The sequence below is a fragment of the Apodemus sylvaticus genome, chromosome 3 (assembly GCF_947179515.1).
Source record: "Apodemus sylvaticus chromosome 3, mApoSyl1.1, whole genome shotgun sequence".
Lineage (NCBI taxonomy): Eukaryota > Metazoa > Chordata > Mammalia > Rodentia > Muridae > Apodemus > Apodemus sylvaticus.
The window spans coordinates 171,156,516-171,167,628 of NC_067474.1; the positions used below are offsets into that span (position 1 = coordinate 171,156,516).

Genomic DNA, 11,113 nt, shown 5'->3' on the forward strand with positions numbered 1-11,113 from the left:
CCTAGCACTCTGGGAGGCAGAGGCAGGTGGATTTCTGAGTTCGAGGCCAGCCTGGTCTACAGAGTGAGTTCCAGGACAGCCAGGGCTATACAGAGAAACCCTGTCTCCAAAAAAAATCAAAAAAAAAAAAAAAAAAAAGATTATTCTACCTGTGATCCCTGTTCCTCAACAAAACCAAATGAGTTTCCCAGCAATAGCCAGACATCACTCAGACTCTGTGACCATAACATTTTTTTTTTGTTTTCTTAAATGAACAAACCACATCTCTCATGGCAATCACCTTTGAGCTTAGATGGGTAAGGAAGATCAGAGTTTTTAAAGCCACACACCTTTCAGTCTTTTGCTGCATTTGGCACGCACATAATCTTTATAAAATTCTGAATCTTGACTTTTTTTCACTTATTTAAAAAAAGTGTAGGGCTGGAGAATGGCTCTGGCCCAAAGATTTATTTATTATTATATGTAAATATACTGTAGCTATCTTCAGACAGCCCAGAAGAGGGCATCGGATCTCTTTACAGATGGTTGTGAGCCACAATGTGAGTGCTGGGATTTGAACTCAGGACCTTCAGAAGAGTAGTTGGTGCTCTTACCCACTGAACCATCTCTCCAGCCCTGGCTTTCAGGTTTTCATTGACAGGTGATGCATCCACACAGTACAAAAGAGATTCATTCTCTCTACACCTGATGGCTCCTTCTTTAAAAAGCTCTCTGGTTGCAAGACCATATTTAATTGCAATGAGCTAAGTGGCATTTATGATAGGAGCAGTTGGTGATTATTCTTGCCCAGAGACTTCACACCTCCCATAACACCTTGTCTCACCTGGGTCCTGCTCCCACCTGGAAGATAGGATCACTTGGAGTTCATCTGGTCCCCTATCTCACCACACTGTCCTCCTAGGGAAGGTATGACATTGATTGGTGTTGGTTTTTTTTTTTTTTTTCTTTTCTTAAACAATTTTTTTTTAGATTTATTTATTTTATGTATGTGAGTACACTGTCATTGTGTTTTAGACACAACAGAAGAGGACATCGAGTCCCATTACAGATGGTTGTGAGCCACCATGTCATTGCTGGGAATTAAACTCGGGACTTCTGGAAGAGTAGTCAGTGCCCCTAACCGCTGAGCCATCTCTCCAGCCCCTAAAATTAACTTTTCAGCTAGGCACACATCATTAATCCCAGCACTGGAAGGTAGAGGCTGTTGGATCTTGGTAGATTTTAGGTCAGACTGGCCTACATTTAGAGCTACAGGACAGCAAGGAAGGGCTACATAGACCCTGTCTCAAAAATAAATACGTTTTAAAAATAGAATAAATTTTTTTTATTTTACACACATGTATGTGTATGTTAGTGTTCGGTATGTACCATGTATATACAGGAGCCAAGGAGTCTGGAAGAGGTGTCAAATGTACTTGGCAAAAGCAACAAATGATCTTAGCAGCTGAGCCATTTCTCCAGCCCCAGATTAGTTTTATTTCTAATTATGTGTTTGTGTATATATCTTTACTTGGGTAGGAACAGATGAATGCAGGTGCCCAGAGGGCAGAGACTTTGGAATCCACTGGAGCTGAAGTTACAGTGAGAGTGAGCTGCCCATCGTGGGTACTCAGAACCATACTTTGATACCTTTTTTTTTTTTTAAGATTTATTATATATACAGCATTCTGCCTGCAAGTATACCTTCAGGCCAGAAGAGGGCACCAGATCTCATAGATGGTTGTGAGTTACCATGTGGTTGCTGGGAATTGAACTCGGGACCGCTGGAAGAGCAGGCAACTCTCTTTAACCAGCTCTGAGCCATCTCTCCAGCCCCTTCATTTTTATTTATTTTAAAAACATGGAATGCATCACGAATAGGATGTCATGCTAATCGTCTCCATATTTTTCCAGTTGTAGTATTTATCCTGCAAAAGCAAGAACCTTTTCCCCCTTGTGGGTTTTTTGTTTTTAGTGAAATATTTCTCTCTTTTAAATGATTTGTTTTTATTTTATGTGTATTGGTGTTTTGCCTGCGTATGTGTCTGTTGGATCCCCTGGGACTGGAACTAGAGACAACTGTAAGCTACCGTGTGGGTGCTTGGAATTGAACCCTGGTCACCTAGAAAAGCACTTTACCACTGAGCCATCTCTCCAGCTCCCCTCCCTTTATTTTGAGACAGGGCTTCTCCATATAGCCCCTGCTGTCCTGGAACTTGCTCTGTAGATCAGGCTGGCCTCGAAGTCAGAGATCTGCCTGTTTCTACCTCCCAAGTGCTAGAATTAATGGTGTGCACTATCACCACCCAGACAGAACTTGTTTTTTTTTTTTCCACAATGAAAAGTCACTTCATCCCAGGGGTGGGCGGGGGGCAGGGGGTACAGGGAACAGCAAGAAAGACACAGATATTACATCTAAGCTTCAGGGTTTCTGTTTTGTCCTATCTTCCCCAGCAGAAGGCTATCTTCAGGGCTACAATTCTGGGGATTTAACAGCCTTCATTACTGTTACTATAGACTGCCTAGTTGCAAGGTGGCAGTGGCTGAGTAATTCTTGACTGCCCAGTCACTCTCGAACCTACATTCCAGACTGCCCCACCATCCTGATTCTCATAAACAGCTTCATCCCAAGAACTTGAAAAGCTAAAGAGCAGAGACCGAGACTGTCATCACTACCGCCCTCTGGAGTGTGAATCCTCTGCATGGTCACAAGGACATGGGCACCAGCACTTGCAGCAGCCTCTCCTCATAGTACTCAGGATATTGTCAGTCCTGCCCCACCAGCTTCCCAGACGCTTCTCATTTTACACGGATCTCAACCAGGAGCAACCACAGAACAGCCAGTGGTCTCTGGTGTTTTGGTAGATACTGAGAAGCAGAGTGGCCATTCTTGGCATGTATGTTAAGCTTTGGATGGCATCTGCCACTGTTCATCACCCTAGACACTTGAGAGTAAGAGCTGGGACCAGAGGAAGCACAGGGGCAGGAGGCATTTTGTGGCAAACAACTAATAGGAAATCCCATCCCACTAAATTATTTCCTGGAGCTGGCAAGACGGCTCAGCAGATAATGATGTTTGTCGTACATGTCTGACAAAGTTTAAACCCTGTTTCCTGTAGACGTCCCAAGGGTCTGCACTAATCTGAAATGTATATAAATTCAGGGATTGCTAGGAAGTAGTGGTGCATGGCTTTGATCCCAGCCCTCGAGAGGCAGAGACAGGTGGATCTCAGAGACAGGAGTTTAAGATCAACTTGGTCTACAAAGCAAGTTCCAAGACAGCCAGGGTTACACAGAGAAACCCTGTCTCAAACCCGCCCACCCCTCCCCTTCCGCCCCCCCCAAAGAAATCTATACTAAATTTAGAGATTTAAGATGTGCCTGGGACCATGTGAGGGCAGCTCCTCAGAGATAAGGACCGTAGAAGAAGCATTCTGTGTTATCTCTGTGGAAGTGCAGGTTTTTACCTCTATCACCTGAAAGTAGATGGTGCTGGTATTAGGTCAAGATGAGCTTGTACCGAGGATTTGTGTGGAAGTGGACTCTGGCCATCAGCTATGTCTCTTCTGCCCATTCTACTTTCTTAAGATAGCAGTTCTCTCAGCGTCTCATGAGTTTTAGCCATTAACAGAAGCTACCATAAACATTAATAATGACCTCTCTGGTGCTCTTCTGCCACATGCTTAGTATTCAGTATGTCGGGCCCAGGGACTCAGTATGGCTTCTCTGGTGGCCAGTAGACCCTGCCCTACAGACATCTGAGCAAACAGAATGGAAAACACAAATTGTTTGGAGGAACTTCTGTATTTTAGGGGAATGTGAGGCCAGTATGCCAAACTTAAATCTGTCCTGACTCTGACTCTGGACTGGTAACTGGTAACAGGAAATATCTGTGCTCCATAGCCAACTATTGATCAATAGGTAAAGGTGTGGACATGAAACTTGTAGGTGCACACATAGGCTTCCTGCCCTGAGAAGCATGGAGAGGGGATCCCCTCCCAAACACACAGTGACTTCTGCTCCATCAGAAGGGCCTTGTATCTCAAGCCATCTATTGTCACAAAAACAGCCACCTCCCACAAACACAACACATTCAGTGCATGGCCAGTGCTCGTTTGGATGCCCAGGACGAGCCCTGCCGGGCTCCCTCAGGTTCTTGGGAAACCATAGGAGGCAAATTCTCAGGAAAGGCACCTCTGCTCAGTTCATGCCCAAAGCCTACCCCACCTCTCTCAATACTCAACTCCTGGATCTCACTAATAGCCAATAGTGTAAGGAGAAGATGTAAGCAGGGGGTTGAGCAGTGTGCGGAAGAGCACAGGCCGTGGTGGGGACACACCCTGTAAAGCCCCCTGCCCTCCGAGTTGTAGCAGTAACAACCTGGCCTACTGCAAACACTGGATCCCCGGCTGCAGAAGTGAGGCCCAGGTACGCAGCCAGCAGGGAACACGGAGGGACAGAAGGCTGAATGACCAGTGTACAGATACTGCAGACCCACCTCCCCTCCTCCCCAGACATAACAAACCCTGTACGCCCAACCGTTCATGTTGCCCACAGGAGTACACAGTTGGGGAGAGTTTTGATGAAAAATAAAGCGTTTTAATGAGACTGCAGGCACAGTTTATGTCTGGCTTACTGTATTGTTGTTAGAGTCTGGGTCATTAGTGGGGAAGAGAAATGAAGTAAGCTTGGGTTAGGGCAAGTGATTCTGGGAGGAGAGGTGCTGTCTACATAGGGACTTGAGAGGAAACCTGTTCCTGACCACCCTTGGGTATCTGTCAGATGCCCCAGGGTAACAGTGATGGCAGGAGGTAGCCCACCTGCATGACACCTTGCTCCCGACACTAAAGCCTGAGGCTCCCTTAGGATCTGTCATAACAGGGCTCTCCTATCCCCAAGGTCCTAAACGCCTAGGTCTCATCCCATTTCTGTGAAAAGATACTGCATCCTCGGCACTGATAGCAGGGCCCAATCAGGTTCCTGGCAGGAAGGCAGAGTCAGTGACCCTGACAAATCCTGGTCTCCAGCCTGGCAGGAAATCTTGATGAAAACTAATTGGCAACATCCTCAGCCAACCAGTATCCTTCCCTATCTTTCCTTTTCCTAAAGAAGTTTTTGGGAACCCTGCCTACACTAGTCTCTCCTCCCTTTCTTCCTTTTTTAAAAGATTTTATTTAATTATTATATACGTATATAAGTACATTGTAGCTGTCTTCAGACACACCAGAAGAGCGCATCGTATCTCATTACAAATGGTTGTGAGCCACCATGTGGTTGCTAGTATTTGAATTCAGGACCTCTGGAAGAGCAGTCAGTGCTCCTAACCTTTGAGCCATCTCTCCTCTCTGTCTCCTACCCACTTCATTCATTCACACCACATTCATTCAGGACCTGAATGGTCCTGAAAACCTCCTCCAAGCCATGTGAAGTCCTTGCCACCAGAGGGCCCAGCCTTTGGCATAGGTTGGAAACTCTGTGATCTCCTCTCCTGAATGCTTGTCCTGGGTCCTACGTCCTCAACCTGTTGCCCAAGGACCACCGTGTACTCAGCTCCACTGGCAACCGGAGAGGATTGCCAACGCGCGTGAGGCTGGCCAGGGTTGCCACAGGTTTCCCGGGAGTCAGGAAGGGCGGTGATGACCAATGGAGAAATGACCGGAGGAATTACGCGGGTCAAAAGGCAGGACCTGCATCCCATCTCCCCACACCCCTCCATCCACAAGAAAAACCACGAGCAGTGATGCCTCTCTCACTGGGCTAGGGAAGAGGGGCCCCTCAGGTGGACGAGGCAGGCAGTTCAGGGCTCCCGCGGTCCGGCCTCTGGTCGCAAGGACTGCGGAACTCGGGTCCGCTCGCCAGAGGCCGTACAGGCCTTAGCCGACAACGCCCTCTGGCGTCCAGATCGGAAGGCGGCAGTCACAGTCACCAGGTAAGTGGTGCAGGGCGTCAGGCCCTGGATAGTAGTGCTGTTCTGGCCTGCTGGCACCTCCACGCGCTCTAGGGAGCCGCCCTGCAGAGGTCCGAGCTGTACATGGTAGCCGAGAGTGGAGTCCGGGCCAAGCGCAGGGGCCCAACTTACTCGGAGACTGCGCGGCCTAGCATGCGAGATGATGATGCGTTCTGGTCCTGCCTCCTCTGTGAAAGAAATGGATGGTCTAGTGGAAGGGTGTCCTTCTCATGCCACCCTGCCCTACCATGAGGTGACCCTGCCTCACCTTGCAGTGTGCGAACTCGCACATGCTGCGGCCTCAGGAGGTGCACGTTGGACTCGGGCAGCAGTGATACCTCATAATCTGTGTCTGGGCTGAGGTCGGTCCAGGTCCAGCTGGTGGCATTCCCGGGTAGCTGTTGGCGTCTTGTTGTTACCAGTTTGCCGCTGGGCACCAACTCCAGCAGGTAGTAACCAGAGTCTGCTGTCAGCAGGGGAGGCCAGGACAGGCGGAAGCCATTGGACAGAACCTCCGAGGCATGAAGCTGTTGTGGCTGCATCACATCTAAGGGTGGTTTAGTGCTGGGGTCAGGGAGCAGAAGTGGCCGTGTCACCGAATAGTGCTCTCACTGATCTGGAGAGGACCCGAAGATTGGAGCCCCCAATAAAATAGGTGAGGCCTTCTGCCAAGGAGAGGCAGGAGCCAGGTAGGTATTCACCACCAGTAGATCCCCAAACCCAGACCTATAAGATATAGTGGCTACTCCTCACCCAGACAAACAACCTGGATGAAGGTCCCTCAAAGGCAGCAACACTCACAATATTATCTAAGAACAGAGGACCAGTCCTCCAAGACTGTGTGGCCAGCACAAAACTTGTGAGACAGATATTCTGAACAGTTGTGGAGGAGGGAAACAGACCAGAAGCTGCAGCCAGGAGATGGGAGACTACACGTTAATGGCCCTGGGAGCAGTAAAAATGTGACAGAACCCAGAAACAACTGGACCTAAGAATGAGGAGGGAGTAGTACCTTCCTATCTGAGAGTGTGAGGGGAACTCCAGAATGGCCTCCTGTGCAGTGACAACCAACACATAATCAGCTAGCCATCTGATCAACATGCAGGCGAGTCTGGGTAGGCCATCCAGATCTTGACTTTCTGATGTTGGGTGCTAAGTTCGGTCAGCTGGGCACTCACTTTCCTGCCCATCCTCCCAGTCAGATTCTGACCTTAGTTACAGATGTCCTCACCCTCATGTTTATCTCTGATGATACCATTTTCTCCTGCCACCTCCAGGTTCATCTGAGCATATTGGCCCAGGGTCTACCAGATGTCCTTAGGAGATCTCTTGAGGCAGACCTTTCACCCCTTTCCAACCCATAGACCCACACCTTCCTCTTTAGTGTAGATGATTAACCTGCAGTAAGAGACTTGGTAAGAATGCTACCCTGGAGTGATAACATTCTTCAGTGCCCTCCACAGGCTAAGTCGAATGCCAGGCCCTTAGTCTCTAGCCCCTTTCTTTGCCCTGGGTGACTGCTATAGGAGGTCCAGAAGAAAGCAGGTGCTTACATCCTACAGTGGACCTTCCTTGTTCTGGTTTCCCCAGCAGACCTCACAATAAACCCATGTGAAAACCACCTCAAACCCCTCCCTGACTGTGGCTCCCTAGGGTGGAATAGGTAGGGCCCAAGCTCTGTAGGAGACAATCCCTGACCTATTTGGTCACTTCTCCAGGATTGGTGGGTCCAACAAGCCATTTGAACCCTGGATATACACAAAGGCATATGATGCCATAGGCAGAGATCCCTGGGGGAGCCCTGGACCTCCTTTATCCTCTGTACTTGGCCCCTCCACACACACCCCCCACCGAAAGTAGACCTTAGTTCATTGGGCTGGGAGTTTCCATGTCTGGGAGTCCCATCTTGAAGTGGTTACTCAGACCTGCCACTGTCTCTCTATAGCCCAGGTGTCAGGGTACATGCAGGCACCCAGAAGGCATACATGCCTGGATGGTATGCAGAGAACATGTGAGCCACCTCCCCACTGTCACATACTCAAGGGCACCAGGCTCATGGGTTCTCCCTGGTCTCAACCCAGACCCTCCCCCTGCAGCAAGCTGTCAGCTAGAGATTCACAGGCTTTGCCTTTTCCCACCTACCAGTAATGGAGCCCCGAAGCTCTGGGGCAATGATAGGAAGGTCATCCACATCTACAAAGTGTAGGTGCTTCTCAGCAGGAGCCGAGGCAGCTGCCAACAGCTCCAACAGGTTGCCTCGGCCAGTGCTGACAATGAAGACGGTGACACCCAGGTCCTTGAGCTCCTGCATAGGGGGGCCCACGGGGTCGCTGGAGCCCCCATCTGTCACCCACACCAGTACCTTGGGAACCCCTGGCCGGGCACCTGCTTCCTCAGCAAACAATTGTTCTTTGGCATAAGCCAGTGCCAGGCCTGTGTTGGTATCACCCATACGTTGGGGTGCAACACGTATGGCATCCTGTATAGCCTGGCCTGAACTGTACTGGTCAAAGGTAAACTCTGTGTGAGGCCAGGTGCCCACGTGTACCAGACTAGCACGCAGAGCCCCAGGTCCGAAAGGCATCGTAGCCACCAGCTGCCCCACAAATTCCCGAACTCTTGAGAACTCATAGTGTGACACACTGGCTGAGCTGTCCAGCAGGAACAACAGGTCCCCCTGGGGGGCTGATGCTGTGGGACCTAGAGGAAAAGACAAGGGGTTCAATCCAGGTAGCCCTGCCAGACAAACCCATGCCCAGGGCAGTTCCACCCCCAAAGGCCTGAACTTTCTTTAAGCACATACTTGCCTTTGCCCAAAGATACTGGTAGATAATCCTCAGAATGGGGCTATAAACCAACAAAAGACCCACACTCTCCTCTGGTTCCCAACTGTACAATGCCCGTGTACCCAGGGCATCCTGGGCTGCCCTCATGTTCCTTCTGTAGGAAAATGCTGACCCTTGTTCTCAATAGACTCTGCATGCAGGTAGAGCATTCTGTATGCCCTTCAGGAGGAGCCTGAGCCACATGCAATGCTCCCTTTACACTTGATTTTCAGAAGGTCCACCTCCAGGATGAAGTTAAGCTAGGTAACTCATCTTCAAGGTGACACACTGGGCTCTGAGCCCATGGGACACCGGGAGAGGATGGGAGAGCAAAAGTGAAGAGATGGGGAAAACCACACATTGAACAGCTCTTCCTGCCCATAAGATGGCCAGGCTGGAGTCCTGACTGGTTACAGATGACATCACCCCTCCGCTCCTCTGGCCCTCATCCCCTGCTTCATCTGTACCAAGAAAGCAGGATATACCCACACACAGCAGTCTGAGGACCCAACTATTGTCTAGTGAGCCTCCCCTTTTATCCCCCTTTTTTCCTGCCCAGCCGGCTGAGGTACAGATGAGACCTTCCATCACTAAGTCTCAAATAGGCATAAGCTCTTAAGTGCCTGAATCTAGTGCTGGCTTTGGGGTTTCCCCCCCTCATGGAGGGGCCATTCCAATATTCTTCCCTTCTTTCTACTGAGGGACCTTTTAGAGGTAAGGAAACTGAGTCAGAGACGCCTCTTCTAACATCTTTCTCCACAATCCAGGCCTGAGGGGCGGGGCTGGGCGGGGCGGGACTGGGGAGACTGTGGCCTCCAAGTCCAGCTCTAGCTCAGTTGAGTCACCAAGAATGCCCCGGAGCGCCCACTGCAGGTGGCTGAGGAGCTGGCGTGTGCCCCACCCGCTCCCCCCCCCCCCCCCGGCCTTCCCATCCACTCGTCCGGCGGCTGCACCTGGACAGTTCGTGACCCGCGTGGGCAGCAGCCGATGGGCTATGAGGAATTAGAATCGGAGTTTCACCACACTTACCGCGCTCTATGCCGCTCCGCGCCAGTGCCAGCCGCAGACTCAAAGCCATGCTGAGCGCAGTCCAGAACAGCATCGCGCCTGGAGTGGCGGGCTCTTGACCGACCACAGCTGGTAGCTAACTTGCCCTCTTACCGTGAGTCAGGCTCCACCCACCTCGGAGAAGCCACACCCACTCGCTGCCACGCCCTGCCTGGGAGGCGCGTGCACTTAGTCGCGCGCACAAAGGCCAGTCTGCACAGACTGCACGGTGATGCATGCCATAGCGGTCCCAGACTTGTGGTGACACGCAGCAGCCACAAAGGCACATAGGTGTGGGCATGCGCTGACAAACATTCCCATCTCTCTTTTGCAGGCTGCGATAATGTGTTGTCCATATTCTCCAACTCTTCCCCTACCCCTTAGAGGTCCCCCGCAGTTCCTGATTTGCAAAGCTCCTGAAGACAGGAGAGCCTCACAAGACAAAAGAACCTTAGAAGTGGAGCTGTACAAAGAAGCAACCTTCTCTCAACAAGGACCCAGCTTGGCTATAACCTGGAAGAGCAGCCGGTTTTCCCCAGACTGACTAGCAAGGACACTGTCTTCAGAGGAGACAGGAGCATATGAGAAACTTTTTACAGAAAGAAAAGCTCCCACCTTGCCAGAACTCTCACCTAAATTCTTGGAGGAAAAGACGTAGGGGAAGTCAGGGAATCAGAATCTATCCAGTGTGACCATGGTAGCCTATTGCTGTCCTATACACTACTCAAACGGGCTCCAGGGCTATACCCAGGTCAGACCCCAGCAGGACCAGAGACCCACTGGTAATCTAAAGCTAGGTCCTACAGTCAGTGCTAAGTCTAGACCAAAGGAAGCTGTCTACAAGTGTTTTCCACAGGACATCGAGCCCTTCAGAAGGGCTGCACAGACCGCTGCCCTCTTAAGATGCTTTCCTGTAAATAATTATAGTATTTAGAGTGGAGGCACACATGGGAGGGGGTGTTGTCTGGCAGGATGTCTCCTCCCTTCCCACTCTCGGCAGGGAGAGGATGCTCAGCAGGGAGGACGGATGGGACTCAATGGTTTTACTTCCTCCATTTCTGGCAGGTGAGACACTGTGGGGCCTTGAGGACTGTGCCTGAGCTTGGCTTTGCCTAAAAAAGGAAGCAGCACGGCTGAGTCTGAGAAGCTTACTGCGGGAACAAGTAAGAGCTATGTCCCGCTGCCGTCCCCCACCCCCTTGCCGGGAATCTTGGCACTGGGTGTTGGCTTTGTTCCACAGACGTCAGGCCGCTGAATGGACCAGAAAGTTCTTGATGTTTCTGCCTGAGTCTTGAGGATGAGAGCAGTGCTGTGT

At 50.5% G+C, this 11,113-nt stretch overlaps 1 protein-coding gene across 1 annotated transcript; it reads right to left on the reverse strand.

Moving 5' to 3' along the window:
* Positions 1 to 4,556: 4,556 nt before the first annotated feature.
* On the reverse strand, positions 4,557 to 9,922 carry Vwa1 (von Willebrand factor A domain containing 1). Its single transcript, XM_052178406.1, has 4 exons — positions 9,781 to 9,922; positions 8,069 to 8,626; positions 6,195 to 6,473; positions 4,557 to 6,114 (listed from the first exon to the last, which is right to left on the reverse strand). Exons 1-4 carry the CDS (start codon positions 9,851 to 9,853, stop codon positions 5,777 to 5,779), a joined length of 1,248 nt encoding a protein of 415 aa, XP_052034366.1. The 5' UTR covers positions 9,854 to 9,922; the 3' UTR covers positions 4,557 to 5,776.
* Between the last annotated feature and the right edge of the window lie 1,191 nt (positions 9,923 to 11,113).

Excerpts from the sequence above, each read along its gene's own strand:
- Vwa1 (XM_052178406.1), bottom strand. The coding sequence starts at position 9,853 with ATGCTGTTCTGGACTGCGCTCAGCATGGCTTTGAGTCTGCGGCTGGCA. Across the intron at positions 8,627-9,780 it reads GCGGAGCGGCATAGAGCGCG|GTCCCACAGCATCAGCCCCC; the intron begins GTAAGTGTGGTG and ends CTTTTCCTCTAG. Across the intron at positions 6,474-8,068 it reads GCTTCGGGGCTCCATTACTG|ATGTGATGCAGCCACAACAG; the intron begins GTAGGTGGGAAA and ends AACCACCCTTAG.